Raw genomic sequence first — 17,722 nt, 5'->3', positions numbered from 1 at the left:
GTAGAGGGAAAAAAATCGAGTCTAATTAAAATAAACTCATGTGACCCGCAGAAATCCACGTGAGAACATTTGTTTTTGTCATAGATGTCCTCTTTGTGATTTGTCAGCAGTCCTAGAGGAGAGGTTTCTCTGTGACTCTGATACTGGCACTGATACTGATCTCTCACAGTTTTTAAAGCTCTAACTGTAATTTTGTCAGCCGTATAACAAACTTTGATCACTTTATTTTTTTAACTACTCAGTGTGCTGTAAAGGTCCAACACATTCATCATCATGTTCTGCTTCCTTTTGTGACAACACTATGAGATACACATATAAAACACCCCACGTCAGAAATGTGCCGTGGAAAGTTGTGGGAACTGTGGTAAGTGCTGGCTATTTACACAGCTGTGAGGCTGATGAGTTATTTTTAATTCAACTTCCAATAATTCAAATCCATGGAAACACAGAGTGACCAGGGAGAAAAGACCAACCATATTATAGAGGCAAGTAGAAGAAAGATTTTCAGTAAAAAGTAAAAATACTGTAACAAACTTTCGTTATATAAAAATGTGCATAAAATATAAAGGCAGGTGATGGTGATGAAAGCTTAACCCCATAAATAACCGTATATACGTCCCTGAAGCCAGATATGAGGTCACCAAGGTCTCATCTCACATTATATTTTTTGTGCTATAACCTTAAGATTTCTATGTAATGCATATATAATTAAATTAATATTTTAATTATATACAGTCTTCACAGTATATCAAATGAATGTCTGAGCTGTGAGTCATCCACTGACCTTCAGACGGTGACATATTTGTACATGTTAGACTGCCTCCTTGATGACGATGACGATGACGATGATGATGATGATGATGACAATGATGGTGATAACCTTTTACTCCAGACATGTAAATCAAACAAATCAACATATACACATAAAATATATACGTGACATGAAATACCAACTCAATTGCCAAGTCCAAAATAGAGTAGGAAGGAATACCTACATACTTATTAATCCCTCCCACATGCTCAAAACCAGTTTACCCTGATCACCATTAACCCCACGTCCCCCCAATACTTGTCTACACTCGCCCCACAAAAGAGAGAAAGAAAAAAATGTTTTTATTTTTCTGATAAATATAGATATAATGATATATCTATCCTTCCAAAGCCAGGTTCATAATAAACGTTTTGGGGGTTTTTTTGACCAAGAACCCGAGCTGTTTTGTGTTTATCAATTAATTTGTTCTCATCTGTTAATGACAACTTCGTCCAGTATTTTGAAGAGTTGTAAAAGTAGAGAAACAGGCCTGTAACTGTATCACTTGTGACTTGGTGTCGATCTCTATTTCTGTTCAGTGCTATAACTTCAGCTATTTTCATTTGTGTACAAACTGCAATTGTATGTTAAAGGGTCACTGACGTTTTTTTTTTTTTAGCAATGCCAATTATGTCACACTATTAAGCATCAGAAAGATATAAGTAAGGTTTTAACAAATGCTTAATCCATCATTTATATAGCATTAGTCCTGCTTAGCAGTTTATTACTGCACATATATTATTATGACTATGATTATTACTAGCAGTGATGCGGTTGCAGTGACAGCTGTAAACGTAAACGGCCTAAACATAACAGATGGATAAACATATCTGTACTTAGAAATGCCATACTAAGAAGCAGTAATGATATATAAATGATGAATTAAGTATTTGCTAATACCTTACTAATAGATCTCACTAATGCTCAAAGTGCCACCTTCTTTTCTTCTCGATGCGTTCAGCTGCACACGTTATCCAGATATCTTTGATGTAACCTTCTGTATTTTATAAATTCTCTAATTAATTAGAGGCTTTTTGTAGACCTTTTATGGTCCATTGGTATTCTCCATAATTTTCCTCTTATAAACGTTTTCTGAATGTTTTCCTTATAGAAGGAACTTGAATCTGTGTTTTACTAGTGAAGCCATTATACACACAGTTTTCTTTTGGTTGTCAGGATTTTTTGCCAGTTCCTCTTTTTTCAATGGCACTGCACTTTGATTTGGTTTATTCTGACAGGTGTTTAAACTGTGTTTGGCAGAGCTGTTCTGAGAGTGATGCTGAAAGCATATCTGTACGTGTCAGAGTGCGTCTGAAAGGGGCAGTTAGTACCAACTCCAACTGGTTTTTAAAGGGTTTTGCTGGTCTCGTGGCATGAATTTTATTTTCTGGCAGAAAAGGTGGACGATGTGCTGTAAGAGTCCCAAAATTTCATGGCTTTTTTGTATATACTCATGCTGAACATTTGGAAGAACATTTAGATTTTCATTTTTAATTTAACAAACATCAAGTTATTTTTCATAGCATTTAATCCCCCGATCTTCTAATTGAACCTGAAATCTGATTCTGGGGTCTGCTCTTACTCACTCTCATCAGGTTCACATCCAGTTCACCAGTCTGCTGAGGGAATGATCTTACCTGTCCAATCACATTTTGTCCTACTATGACAAGCCTTTGTGCCCACTGCCCATAAATTAGTTCAAGTTCACTGTAGTGCATGGTTTGCCTACTTATCCATCCCACCACTCACTGCTGCTGCAAAAACAACTAATGGATGAAATAAACTCCTTTGATCGTTCACCTCTCACATGTTGCTTCAGAATTAGGTCTTTGAATATTCCTTTCCATTATTTTGTGTTTTCCACATGTGATTGAACTGTACCGTTTGGTAGTTCATATATAAAAGCATAATTTATAAACTGAAACTTTGATATGGATTTTTTTAAACAAAGTTTAAGAAGCATGTCATAAAAATACCAAAGTGAGGTTTATTACCTTCAATTTACACACTACAGAAACTGAGTAAATGCTGTTATGTTCTACCAATGAAATACAAGAAAAACAAAGTGTGCTGGCCTAACAGAGCATCAGATTTGATGTTAGTCTTTGACAGATGTCTCCACCCCCTCTCACCCGTACTTATAAAAGCAGGCTGTACCAAATTTCAGGTTCATGTGACTGTAACCATGAATTTGATTACTCATCCTCTGCTGCTGCTTCTCACTGGTAAGCATGAAAAAGCTTATGTACGTTATTATCAGTCGTGTTTTACACAATGACTGTATTGCTTTAAAAGTTGTTGTTGTTGTTTTTCATTTACAAGAGATTTTATATATATATATAAATAGATAAATTCTCCTAATCGATTTTTTGAGTATGTCCTAACAGCTTGTGCGGTACGTGGTGCAGTGCTGCCTAAGGCAATGTGGCATTTTGGGTCGATGATCCAGTGCGCCCAGCCCGGTGTTAACCCTCTAAGATACAACAATTACGGCTGCTATTGTGGCTTCGGAGGGAAGGGGACCCCCCGAGATGGAGTGGATGCGTAGGAATCAGACATTACACATCAGACTTGTTTTCAGTTTTTGAAATAGAAGGGAACTTGACATTGTCTCAAACATGCTCTCTCCTCCCGATCCATTTGCAGGTGCTGCCAAATTCACGATAAATGTTATGCAAATAGCAGAAAGATTCCTGGATGCGGGGATGCTGAAGACCTTCCTTACATTATTGATTTCGATTTTACCTGCAATAATCAAAGAGTGACCTGCTCAGGTAACACTGTCACTAAGTCTTACTAAACAGGCTTACACACACACACATTTTGGGCAAAAGAAATAGTTAAATTCTAATGTTCTGGGTTTTAAAAAATGTATTTAAATCACAAATTTCCAACTGTCCATGTATGTATGGAACCACGCCACCTTTGTAATGTTTAAATGTGTTAGATGTTTAGCTATTACTGTGAAGTTGTGTATTCATGTGCTGACACAGCTCTTTCTCTGCAGCGGCCAACAATACGTGTCAAGCTGCTGTGTGCGAGTGTGATCGTACTGCGGCTCACTGCTTTGCGCAGAATACATACAACCCAGAAAACAAGAACCTGGATCACTCAGTTTACTGTGCCAACTGATCACATCACCCACCACAGCAGAAAGATTGATTTGTCACTTTTCAATACTCACTATTTCCCATTTGTAAGCACTTATAACACAGCTGACTGATTCTTTTAAGGTGTCAGTTTGAACACTGATCCACAAGTTTAACTGAAATATTTTCAACTTTTGATCCCATTACAAAATTTATTCTACTGTCTTTAAACTGACATCAGGGAGAAGTCTGGTTTCAGCAAAGCAACCGTACAACATACAATTGGCTTTTATTTCAAAAATGAGCTCAGATCTGTGGAGCCTTGTATAGAAAAGTGGTCACTGTGGAAACTGTGGAAAGTTGATTGGTTTTGATTAATTCATACAACCTCCAATTGTTGTTTATTAATGTACAAATGCCATTAATAAAGACAGCCATCATCTAAAACATAAAACTGCACAGCTGGTTCTTGATGGTCATCTAGCTTGAGCTCAGGATGAATGCGTGCACTCGTGTACTTGAAACAAATGAACCTAAATTAATGGTGTCATCTAAAGTCTTTGCCTTGACAGAGGGCAGTAATACAGAGAGCTGCTGGACTATCATTTTAATCACCCTGTCTCAAGTCTTAGTATCAGTAAGTTATGCGGTAACAGCAGGACTAATGGGACTGCGCTTTTTCTCGCCAGCACAGTGGCCAAAAGAGACAGCAAATTTGATCAGTATTGTTTATTCCTGATGTGTATCATGTGCATCACAAGTCTTTGTTTTTTTGTTTCTTTATGGTCTCTTTTATGTTTTCTTAGCCTTCCTTTTATCCCCTTCTGTGTCAGGTTTGTGTGTTAGAGTCTGTCTTCTCTGTTTAGTTACTTCCTAGTTTTCATCACTTGTGCTTTGTATTGACTTAGGCTACATCCACACTAGCCCGGATAGATTTCCAAACGGCGTTTTCATCTGAAAACGCGTCCACACTATCTTTTTCAGTCGTTTTCACAGAGTCCAAAAACGCTTACGTTCCAGTACTACGTATGCGTGAAACGCAAGAAGATTCGACCTGCCTCATTTCTGTCTGCCGTTTATTTACTTTGCGGCTCTTTGAAACGTTGCAGCAAAATGTTGAGGAAAAGCACCGAGTTTTTTTTAAATGGACTAACAATGAGGTGGAGTTGTTGCTGCGTAAAAGTACAAAGTTGCAAAAGCGAGTGAGAGTTAAAGAATTTAAAGAAAAGCTATCTGGAGCATGTACAAACTGATATTAATCTTTAATAGAGCTGTAAAATTGAGAGCAAACAAAACAACTGCTGTAGAATGCCCTCTGCTATCTTAGTTTAATTGGTTACATGACTGCATCATATGACTAACATGCGTCATCTTTTTAGAAAGTCTGCGTTTTCGCTGTCCACACTGCCACTCAAAATGTTTTCAAATGTATGCGTTTTCCACCAGCGAAAACGCCGCCTCAGTGTGGAGGCCAAAACGGAGAGAAAACGAGAAAACTAATGTGTTAGTGTGGACGTAGCCTCCACTTGTGTGTTTCCTTGTCTCACTTGGATGAGTGACGAAACATTTCTCCCACAAAACACTACGTCCAGATGAACAGAATCAACTTTTGGAGATTTACTTTCCTGGATGACTGAGAATGCATCAAGACGTTTCCTTGTCTTGGTTTCCCATGTTTCCCATTGTTTCCTGGATGCATTCCCTGGGTTTCCTGTATTATTATTCCTACTGTTTCCTTGTTATTTGCATTTCCTGGCTCCACTGTTTTTTGGATCATGTTTATCTTTGAACTATTCAGCATTAAAGGCTTGCCATATTTTTTACTTCTGTCTGCTGTGTTCTGCATTTGGCACCACAATAAAACTATCCTCATGCTACGCAGCTGATTGTGACAAAATAGGACTGGAATCTGCAATTTTAAATGTCAGCTGGTAAAAAAAAAAAAAAAAAAACTATAGTTCATAACATGACAGCATATCAAAAATGTATTTTTAAAGCAACAGGAGTTCTTTGAAATGAAGCTTCTTTGATCCTTACACATTGTGTGTCTCATTAATTAACATGACTTGTTACTGAAACAATGCCTGTTCATCCTGCTGAATTGTATCTTGGTTAATCAAGTAAATCTGAAGACAATTTCCCCCAGCATGCTTGATGCTGGCCCTGTGAAACTTTTGTTTTGCCACAATATGCCTTGGTCTTTGAACTTATCAGCTCATTGTTGTCTTTCAGATGCTTAATCTCTTCTTGTCACCAACACTTCCATGTGACCATACCCCGCCCCTTAGTTTTTGTCCCCTCCCATGCTTTGTAAGTGGTTCTTGGTCGTCTTACCCTCTGAGTCCCACTCACTGAATCTGTTACTAATACTCTGACACATCCTTGCAACGAACTCTCGGAACAAAGAACTTGTGTGATTTCTTAATATTATTTTAATGTGCCTTGTGCAATTATTTAATGGGTTGTTTTGTCATTTTTAACATCACATTACTTTAGATTGAAGATAACTTTGGTAAATCTGTGGGGTTTTTTGTTCAGTGCACTTTTTTGGTCTTTATTTGGAACCACCAAGACTGAAATGCTGCTGCTCTCCATGTTTCAGAACTTTACCTAGAGACGTCTCCATGTTGTTGAAATCTGACAGAAGACACTTGCTGACTATTTACGGAGTGTCTCATTCATCTATCTGTTTTCATTGCACACTTTAAGGGACAGAAGTTCAGTGACTGGTGACACAAGAAGTTTTTTTTTCATATTAACGTATTTGTTATGTTATAAAATGTCTTTTATGCCTACAAATATAATACACTGGTGTTTTCAGGGCTTCACCAAGTTGACTGAGCATCTGTACATGGAGATAGTTATCTGAGAGGAAACACAGGTATGATCAGCGAGAGCGTTATCAGGCACTGCCTCCTGTAGAGATGATTAGCTCCAGCATGTGTGAGCATACAGCACTGTGCTTTTGTGGTGCTGTACTGGGGGTGATACATGACATGTACAACTACACAGTAAAAATCAACACATATTAAAGACAGCGTTTTATCAGTGTCCTTAACTTTTTAAATCTGATGAGTTCGAAGTATGATGAAGGATAATTGCACACTTTCATCTTTAGAAAACTGGCTGCCTGGAAAACACGCACGCAGAGGGTTTTCGTTTCTTATGGCTCATTAAGAGCATCCCTTGTGGGATTCTGATCAGGACTTCTAAATCCAAACTATAGACATGCATCAGAGGAGATATATGTTCAGTCTGGCTCATCACCAACTTTTGTGACTTGAGAGAAGAAAACTGTTCTGATTAACAATGTTAACAATAGTATAAAAAGATTGGGATCCCAATCTTTTTGTACTGGAACCCCCAGGATTCAGCTTCAGAACGGCACAAACTAGTCAGGCATTAATTGTCTGCTCCCAAACCAGAAACCTGGCTCCACTGGCATAAAGACAATTTTTGCTGTGGTAAGTTTAATTATTGTGAGAATCTGGTGAAAACTGACGCTTTTAAATGTGTTTTTAATCAATAAAAACACCTTTAAATGTGTTTTTTTCACACCTGCATAGAAAAAAATCTAACTTTTTTTTCTCTGTAGGTGTGATTGCAAGTAGACTGAGGATTGAACACTACAAATGTCAGCAGATATTAAATCTATTAGTCTCAGTGCAGGGGTGGAGATAAATTTGCACACCTCAAACAAAGAGAAGAATATTGGGTTATGGTCTTAAGACCACTGGGACCCTACACCAGGCAGCTTGTTCAACAAACTGAGTTTAAAACTAAACTCTGAGTCTTGTGTCTGACTTATGTCCGACTCCACCATGCAAGCAGACCTGGGCACGGTTTGCGGATCCTTTACAGAACCTGTGACATCTTTAAGTGATTCCGGTTCTGGGTCGAGCCAGCGGGACTGATTTAGGTGACTTTCAGTGAAAAAGATGTTGAAGTTCAGACTCTGACTGAATCTCAGTCTGTGAAGACATTTCAATATGAAATGTAATCAGTTTACAGTCAGACTGTCTGCAGCTGCTCTGCTTCCATTAGTGTGACCACTTATAATGGAACAAATGACTGATTATTGATCAGTGCGTAACACACAGTACACCCACACCCCCTCCCTCCCTTTATTTGTCCCACCCTCCCTCCATCTCCTTACTTCCTCCCTGTATTTACCCCTCACCCACTTCCTCCAATTTCTCCATCCCTATTTACCTTCATTTATTCCTCCCTCCATCCTATCCCCTCCCTGTATTTACCTCTCCCTTGATCCTCCTCCCTTGTCTTCCTTCCTTTGCTCCATATCTTCCTCATTCTCTCCTCCCTCCTACCTATACTCATGTGTTATATCTTTCCTCCCTTCCTATATTTCTATCTCCCTCCTACTCTTTTCCCTCTTTCCTCCAATCTTTATGCCTTTTTTCCTCTGTCCTTCATTTCCTTAATCCCTTCCTATTTCCCTTTCTTCACAGCATCTTCCCACTCTATCTTCCTACCTTCTCTCCTTTTCTCCCTCTCAGGCTCCCTCCCTTCATTTCCAATTCACTCACTAGTTTCCTATCTCCCTTTCTTCCCACCATCTATTTAATTTTAACTTTGAGCTTAAAACTTTCCCTTTTGATACTAAAGGCTCAAGCTGCTGATGGACTTGTGATGATGCAGTGAGTACTTCCAATGTGTTTATACTACTACTGCATGTCATTAACCTTTATCTTTAATCTCCCACGCTGTGCTTTTTGTTCTGTCTCTATACTCTCTTCTCTTTAACCTTACCTCCAAACCAGTCACGGCAAATGACGACCCTACCAGAGGTTGCTTCCTATTAAAAGGGAGATTCCCCCCACTGTTGCCAAGTGCTTGCTCATAGGCTATCATTTGATTACTAACCCTAATACTGTAGGGTCTATATCACGTACTGTACCTTGACAGCTACTGCTGTCAATTAGATTTATATGAATAAAAGTTTGAATTGAATTGATTATAAACCCTAACTAAACCCAGTCATTTAACACAACACAGTAAAACCCGAGAATCAACCAAAAACTGAATTAAGGACTTGTTATTTAAAAGTTTCTTTGTTGATTTATTTTCTTATTTAAGTGATGGTGGATTACAACTTGTTCATTTGACTACAGTAATAATATAATTTGAAAAGTATTTTTGCACAGAACATGGCCTTCATAGCTTTTTTCCATCACAAATATTAATTTGCACGACCATCATGTTGGTATTTCATGTTTCCTTCTTCTTTACTTGTCCAGGACTAAATGTGACACAGTTTATCATTGTTCTGGAGTGACAAAATATCCCCAGTAACACACACACACACACACACACACAAATAGGGCTTTTCAAAACTTAAAATTGCCTGTAAATTGTGGTGATCCTATATAGTTTGTCTGACAGGAGACATCAGTAATTTTCCTAAACTTCAGTGATCAGCCTCCACAAAGCCCTGAAACTACTAGGTTGCTAATGTGATCAACTAAACCAGCATCCTTAATTTAAAGAAGGAAGCCTTTGGTTGTTTAACCTCGTTTCAAAAGTTCAGTTTCGTTGCTGTGTATGTAGATCACACATAGATTATAGACAGGATTCAATTCAAATCTATAAAGACCTCAAGAGGACCAACATCTCCACCCAGCTGTAAAAGTCATTGACAGTGCACATAACTCCATGCTAACTAAATAAAATACTCATAAACGCATGCCTTATCGTCTACACCAGAAGTCCCTAAAAATCTGAGGTCTGCAGCCTCTTATTACAACTTGCAGTTATGCACCAATGCTACTGTCAGTGACATCCTGCAGTAGGAAGGCTTCAGTATAGAGGGTTTGTTTTCTTTGCAGCTGATGAAGCAGCAGCTGCAATTGGGTGACAGAGAAGAACAGCCACATTTGAGTGGAAAGATCAATGATAAGCCGACCATCATTCACTGAATTAGATGGTCCATGATTTATTTTTTTTTTTTGGGGGGGGGGGGAAGAATGATACTGCTATATGGGGATTCTAAATGCTGCATAACAGTTTGCACCTAAATATGTCATATTTGCTGTGACTTTTACATTTCACATGTGCCTTTCTTTCAAGTTGACCCCAAAATTTGTTCTCCGTCAAGTGTCAAGAGCTACCAAGTTGATTAGAAATATAGTGTAATATAACATTCTGTAATATGTTCATGTTATTTATGTCCTTTACCTACATGTTTGTGCAATAGAAGTAAACATCTGTCATGCTTCCCTTACCTGATTTTCACTCTGCTAAACTTGTTTATGGGCACAAACAACAGAAAAAAAAAAAAAAAAAAAAGACTGAAAATATTGAACCATTTCCAGGTTTTGCTTTTCATCGTGTCAATTTAAAAACAATTTGATTATGTGAATCTTTACTTGGATGTAGATACAGTAGGTGCAGTGAATGCTTATGCTTAGAGTCAACATACTGTTGAGTATTTTGACTACAGCCGTTTTAGTATATTAATTTACAAATTGCATCATTCAAAAAAAAAAAAAAAAAACAGCTGCACAGGTGGACACTGATGCTCATCTCATGCTGAACTAAAAGTGTGTACTCGTGCAATTCACGACAAAAAGAACCTGGTTTCTAAAGCCCAGTGTGTGCACCGAATCATACAACCTCAAAAAATAAAAACCCACGCACAAACACAAAAAGGAAACCTTATAGCACTAATGGATTTTTGCAGTCATCTTTTTTTTTTATGAAAATTTCATTCCATTTCTGATTTATAATGTGTCATCTGAAAAACATTGTATTTTTAGAAAAGAAAAACAAAAAACAGGAATCATATGAAATACATTACATGTTACATTTCCACCTCTTAGTGTCTTTGTGTCCATTTCCTCGTGTAAGGAGAGCCGATGCAGCTGTGCTAGCCTCCTGTTAGTAAAACTAACATTTTTCAAGTCTCAGTTTCAGGTAATTCCAGGTCACTTCAATACAAATGTCAAAATTGAGGCTTGGTGTCAGAGTTCAAGGATTACAGATCTCCCCCGTCCTCATCATTTTGGTCTCCAGTAACCACACTTGTATTAATTAATCAGGGTGAAGTTGGAATGAAGTCTTTTAAAACACCAGCCTGCTCATAACATAACACGTATTTGCAAACATTGAACATTTCAACATTTTCAAATTCTGAGATCAGTTCAAAATCACCAACTTTATCAAATGTTTTAAACCGATATCAGGAAGATACTTTAGGTCCAGTTTCAGCAAAGCAGTCCAGATAGCAGCTGTGTACACCAACAGATTGATTTCAAAAGAGGAGGAGGGAGCGCACCTCCGTGGATTATATTGGCTTGTACAGAAGAGTGGTCACGTACTTTTTCTTGTATCGGTGTGTTGCACTGAGAACCATCACCCCGTCCTTTAAAAACAAACAGAAAGCAACCCACAATCACATGATGGCATGACATTTTGACACAGCACCGTGAGAACTGACAATCACAATCTGAACTACAGCATTAACAATTTGGGAAAAAAAAAAAAAAAAAAAAAAAAGATTCAATTTGTTACCTTGATGGAGAGGGCATACAGGTGATTTAGCATCACATGGTTAGGCTCTGGAAGCAGTGTCGGGTCACACTGTGGAAAATTCACAGCAGGATGAATCAAATGTAAAATTAAACATATGCATATAAATAATTATATAATTAAATGTATATAACAACTTCAAGCCTGGACTTACAGAAATACCAGTGTCCTTGTTGAGCAGCACTTGCAGCAGGTGAGGAGGTAAGAAAGGAGGATGTTTGAGTTTGTCATCTGGCTTGGTTACATATGCGTCCTGTAGGTAGGGGCCAGGAGGAGAACTGGACAAGTCTGGGAAAGAGTGATCAAATGTAAATAAACAAATAAATAAATAACTTCGCCTTAATAAAGCTTTACAGAGAGATACGGCAGACAGAATTATTCAAGGACCCTTTGTTTTCACTGGTGTTTGTTTACAAACAAACAAAAAAACAATATGCAATATTGAAATAAAAACCAGACTCCTCCAAAATGTTGCAGCTGCACTCTGCATATTTTTGGACACCGACACTACTTAAGTTATTTTAGCTGTTTCAGCGCATGTAGACCATCATTTTCTGGGACAATCGATTCAAAGGCTTTTCCATCAATAATCTTTATTAATCAGGCAGCTATAGTTTGGACTCTATTCCAATCATTCATCTACAGTCAGCAGCCACATTATTAGGTAAAAACTGCTAGTACCCCTGTTGCCTGCATAATTGCTGTAATTCTTTGCTGCATAGACTCAACAAGGTGCCAAAACATTCCTCAGATTTTGGTCCACATTGATATGACATCACAGTTGCTGTAGATTTGACAATGGCCATTTGAGAGCAGTGAACCAACTGTCATGTTAAAAACAAAAACCAGTTTGAGAGAACCTGAGTCATCTCAAACATCAGCAATATTCAGGGTAGACTGGTGTTGCTCACGCTAATACACCATCAGCAGCCTGAACTGATATGAGCATTATGTATACCTTAATTGTAACGAGGTGTTCGTGAGTTTATACTGTCTTCCTGTCAGCTTCAAGGAGTCTGGCCATTGTCCTCTGACTTCACATCAATAAGGCATTTTCTCCCAGAGAAAAGCCGCTCACTGGATATTTTCTCTCCTCTTCCCCCCCCCGCCCGCCACTCCGTTAGCTAGAGACGCTACAGATGGTTTTGTGGGGAAAAAATAAATAAATAAAAATAAAAAATCCCAGCAGATCAGCCATTTCTAAAATACTCAGACCAGTCTGCGGCCAACAACCACGCCGAAGTCACTTAAAATCACTTTTATTCTCCATTCTGCATTTTTGTTTGAACTTCAGCTTCATGCCCAAATGTACCATGTTGTTACCATGTGATTGATATTTGTGTTAACAACAGGCTGAATGGGTGTACCTAACAAGCTGGCTGCTAAGGGTACAATCATCAAAGCAATAATCAGCCAAATATCCAAAGTTGTGAGCATACAAAGCAATATGGCCCAAGTCTGAACATGCTTTGGAGTTACAGAACCACCTCAAAGTTTTTGAGTTACAAATTAACAAGTTTCCGTACCCGAGACGTCAGCCGAGTCCTGAGAGTCAATCCTGAGGGCATCAAAGACTTCAAAGTCTGTTCTTTTCACCTGTATGACATTATTGACTGTTCCAGTTTTAGACGTTACCACAGCCTGGGTGAGAGCATAAAAATTTTTTAAAAAAATTTAAAAAGGTAATGATACACACTTCTAAGTGTAAACCACTAATAAGAGTAATAAACTAGTGACCCCAAAATGTAAAACCTCCACTCACCCCAGCCGGATCCAAGATCCACTGACCATCCACACAAAACTTGTATTGGTGCTCTCCCTCAGGCAAGTCCACAATAGCCACAAAGTTATTCCGACTGGGTTTGAGAAACAACCGCTTGTTACTTTTTAATAGGTTTCAACAGTGAAGCATCTCTGAGGCTGCTTTCCCCTAACTCAAACTACCTTTTGTTGAGTGGGATCTTGGTAGACCAGTTGTTAAAAGAGCCGGACACAAAGACGTCTTTCGCTGCACCCGCCCACCTGAACACAGTCGGTCTGGCCTGTGCTAGATTTTTAGCGTCGCTCTCCAGGTCCTGCTGCCAGGCCAGAAACTCCTGTAACTCCTGTGGAGACTGAGAAGAATGATATCACTGCATTACTGCCATGTTAGCAAGAGCACCTGTAGCCTTTCTCCAGACTGAATGGCAAACTTAGAAAAACACTAAAGGATACAGAAAAGTGCTTTTTGTATGTGTAACCTCTTAAACATATCTTTAGCTTATGATGTTCTTTGATGTTACTCTCCAATTAGATACAAAAAGTAAAGACTTAATTTACCTTTATCAGGAATTTGACATTGATAAAACAAACTGTTGGACAAATCTTTGTTTTAACATTTGACTTGTGTACACATCACTAACAGAATTTAAAGCCTTCCTTGCATCCATTACACACAGTTTGCACATCCTGAACAGACCATATTTTACTGTTTTGACACATTACTGACACTTTGCACCAACTATTTTACAAGACACTAAGCTCTGTGGATTTCTCTCCCTCCTCCGAGGTAGTGTCAACATGTTGCCTCTGCATTAATTAAACTGTTATCCTGCCTCTTGTTTTCCATTACACTGCACTCTGATCAGTCGTAAAAATAAAAGCTTCAGGTTAATAATTCTAGTTTAGGCCCCTCTTTTACTGCCAATATCTGCGCAAAAAAAAAAAAAAAAAAAAATCCACATAAATGCCAAGACCCAGTGTTTCTTAGGAGAATTTGGCATTGCAATCAGGTGATCAGTGTTATTCACATCACCTGTTAGTGGTTGTATTGTGGTGGCTAATCAGTGTAACTGTGCAATGCACAAAGATGGCACCATTTTAGTTACCAGACTGCTTTTAGAAAACTGTTTAAAGGCTTTATGGTTGGCTGTTTAATATTTGACATTTGTATTCCAAATCATTTTTCAAAAAACTGCAGAGAATCTTAAGTTTTATAGGGAAAAATAAAAACACTCTAAACCATAAAAGGTTTAAGAATGATGTTTATAATCTGAATATTTACCAGTTCATACATATCTGTGTAAAAACCATATATAAGAGGTATTGATCCAATTTTATTTATATAGTGTCAATTCACAACAACAGTTACCTGTTACAAGGTGCTTTATATCATCAGGTAAGGAGCATACAATAGAGAGAATATCCCAGCAATCACCCAATCCTGCTCTGAGCAAGCACTTGGTGACATAACTCCCTTTTAACAGGAAGAAGCCTCAAACAGAACAGCCAGGCTCAGGGACTGGCCGCCATCCACAGCGACCAGTTGTGGTTGGGGGGAAATTGGTTAATTGTACAATAATTGGTACCAACTCATTTAAAAACAAATTTACTTCCAAAAGCCTGCATGTCACTTGCTATCCAGTGCAATGGGACAGAACAGAAAGCTTTATTTAAGAGTTCATGGTGTAAACTTGCTCTAATACCTTTTGATCTTCTCTCTGGTAAAGGTCTGCATCATCTGCGCTGTCCATCATGATGTTAGAACGAGCCTCCTTCCCTCCATGATGTCCCTCTCTGTATGACCTCTCACCATGACTTCCACTGGATCGGTCACTGCTGCTGTTCCCCATCCTGATGGCTTCACACACTGCAAGAGACAACGCATCAAGTCAGCAGAGTATACCGGGAGCCCCGCAGTGGTCCTTACAATGACCACCAGGGGCCCTTCGCGATACAATTCACGTATCTACTAATAACAACAGCAGCAGCAATGACTGCTGGACTCTAGCCAGCTAACAACTACAAATAACCCACCAAAAAAAACCTCCCAGTGGCGCCTCGGCCTGCTGCAGGCAAGATGAGCACCTTGGTCGGGGTGTTTATATTCTTGTGTCCTTATCGTTGCTTTTTCCGCCTCCTGAAAGTTTTCCTCTGCCTGAAAACACCAGAGCCGAGCGGCGTCCTCCGTCCCCGCGGACTAATACAAAACAGCAGTCAAGTTTTCTCCTGGCCTTTCTTTCTTTCGTTTTTTTACCTTCCGCTGCCCTTATCTTTATTATTATTATTCCGTCTTAGTCAGCCGTACTCTGATGACTTTCGCCGTTTAGCAGAAACTTCAGCGTCTGTCGTTGAAGGCCTGTTGAAAACACACCTCTTCCGCCTCCTGTGCTCGTTTTCAAAGACAGTTTAACTGTTTGCTGCCCTGTCGTTTACTGCGGCGGACTCATCTTTTTATAGGTCTTGTCCCGCCATGGGCGCGTTGAAAACAGGCTACTAATTCCAATACACAGCTGCAGGTGTAAACGTGAAGCTAGCTTTAGGCTTCTAATATGAAGTCATTGAAATGCCCAAAGAAAAAGGAGACCTGGACGTTATCATCCGCGTTCAAGTACGATTTATTTATTTATTTATTTTTTTTGGAAACATATTGTCGCGCTGACCTAGTAGGTGTGGCTGTTACTCCTCTCTTCCTCCTCCTGCCCACTACCTGCTCTGTGCTGCTGCTTGCGCATGGCTGCTGATTAGACCTTGTGTGCAATCTATAACTAAGCGTGGCCTGGTGCGCGCCGCTCCGCCAGGTGAGCTGAATTAGAGCAATCAAGGGCTGGCATGCCTAGTAGACCTTAAAATGCATGCAGCAGTCATTTGACCCGGGTGTGACATACTGAGAGGACAGCAAACAAAGCACAATCCACGGTCCACTGTGAGGAAGACTTTGAGCTAGACGGGCTATCGGTAAGCTCTTGGACTCATATTTGCTGTTTATATGTTCGGGATCTGTGGAAGCTCAATTGTGGAAATGTATTTATGCTTTGGGAAATAGTTACTGCATTTAAGTTTAAAAAATTATATTGATATTAAAATGAATGTTTAAGTTTGAATAAATTGTTTATGTAGATAGTGTTTCCCACATATTTATGTTAATTAATACTAAAAATAGTTACCCCAAATCCTTGGTAAATCTTAAAACTAGTGTAAATATGTTTGGTTTAATTTAAGGAAAATGATTCTTTGTAAAAGAAAATCCTTGGTTAAAGTCTCTAAACTTTAAAATGTATACTTTCAAAATGTAATTGTTTATGAAAAGTGAAAAATGCAAGGTAGACACATTTTGTGTATTCAAGAACCAGTTTATTTCATCTTCGTTGTTTGAGATTACTCAGCTCTGTGATTAAAAACTAATGAATGTAAAACTGACTTAAACTGGGTTAAGTGATAGTTTAGACAAAAGTATTTAGCTTTAGCTATGTTAAATGGCTTTACTGAAGTGTATATAATTTTGTTTCATTTCTATTCTGTATAATGCATTTAATTTATCTGAATGATTAATGAAATGTTCTTTATTTTTTTGTGTTGAAAGGTTTTTCACCTATCTATATCTATCCATCTACTTACCAGCTATCAAACTAGCTGGTCAAAATAAAGTGAGTGAAATTCAAAGTCTGGTCTTTTTCAAGTGTGGGCACCTCACAGAAAGAGAACACTTGACACATATAGTCACAGTTTTTAAGGTTTTAAAGGTTTTCGAATGCATTTAGAAGAAAATGCAAACATAGTGTATGTATTAAAATGTATGTATTAAAACTGAATTTTTTTGGACTCAAACTATATGTGCCTATTTCCACTTTTTGCATGTTTTATCGTCAGTTCAGTTTTATTTATATAGTGCCAAACAGTCACCTCAAGGTGCTTTATATCAGAAACTAATACGGAGAAATCCAAAACCATAAAAAAACCTCTATTAGCAAGCACTTGGTGACAGTGGGGAGAAAAAAACGCTTTAATCAGGAAGAAACCTCCAGCAGGGAGGGGCAGAGATCTGCCATGGCCGGTTGAGGCGAACGGGACGGAAACAGGACAAAAGACACACTGTGGGAGAGATTAATAATAAATATTGATTAATTGCGGAGTCTATAAACACAGAGCTTGAAAAGAGGTGAGTGAAGAGTAAATACTCAGTACATCATGGGATGTACCAGCAGCCTTGGGCAATTGCAACGTAACTGAGAGGGTTCAGAGTCACCTGATCCAGCCCTAACTAAACTTTATCAAAAAGGAAAGTTTTAAGCCAAAGTTTGGAGTGATACAGTAAAGATGGGTTCTAATTATTCAATACCTTATATGTGGCGAAAAGGATTTAAAATTTAATTCTGGATTTAGTTATACAGGAAAAAAGTTGTAAATAGAGTCAAATTTTGTTAATTTGCATGTTTATAACTGCTAACAGCCTGCGAGGAATTGGAGATTAAAATTATTTATATGGTTAACTATCGATATGCTCATGTTAATTAAT

At 38.4% G+C, this 17,722-nt stretch overlaps 2 protein-coding genes across 2 annotated transcripts; one reads left to right on the top strand and one right to left on the bottom strand.

Moving 5' to 3' along the window:
* The first annotated feature begins 2,992 nt into the window (after window positions 1–2,992).
* LOC146375627 (phospholipase A2-like) lies at window positions 2,993–5,723 on the top strand. Its single transcript, XM_084945756.1, has 4 exons — window positions 2,993–3,036; window positions 3,199–3,355; window positions 3,458–3,585; window positions 3,819–5,723. Exons 1-4 carry the CDS (start codon window positions 2,997–2,999, stop codon window positions 3,941–3,943), a joined length of 450 nt encoding a protein of 149 aa, XP_084801882.1. The 5' UTR covers window positions 2,993–2,996; the 3' UTR covers window positions 3,944–5,723.
* Window positions 5,724–9,872: 4,149 nt separating this feature from the next.
* Window positions 9,873–16,143, bottom strand: prkab1b (protein kinase, AMP-activated, beta 1 non-catalytic subunit, b). The gene is made up of 8 exons (XM_084946978.1): window positions 15,244–16,143; window positions 14,913–15,076; window positions 13,393–13,562; window positions 13,211–13,304; window positions 12,975–13,089; window positions 11,603–11,736; window positions 11,431–11,499; window positions 9,873–11,281 (listed from the first exon to the last, which is right to left on the bottom strand). Exons 2-8 carry the CDS (start codon window positions 15,057–15,059, stop codon window positions 11,204–11,206), a joined length of 807 nt encoding a protein of 268 aa, XP_084803104.1. The 5' UTR covers window positions 15,060–15,076; window positions 15,244–16,143; the 3' UTR covers window positions 9,873–11,203.
* Between the last annotated feature and the right edge of the window lie 1,579 nt (window positions 16,144–17,722).

Source organism: Perissodus microlepis, chromosome 12, assembly GCF_051167445.1.
Source record: "Perissodus microlepis isolate ML-2025 ecotype Zambia chromosome 12, ASM5116744v1, whole genome shotgun sequence".
NCBI lineage: Eukaryota > Metazoa > Chordata > Actinopteri > Cichliformes > Cichlidae > Perissodus > Perissodus microlepis.
The sequence above is the reverse complement of the archived record's forward strand: the minus strand, read 5'-3'. Positions and strand labels throughout refer to the sequence as shown.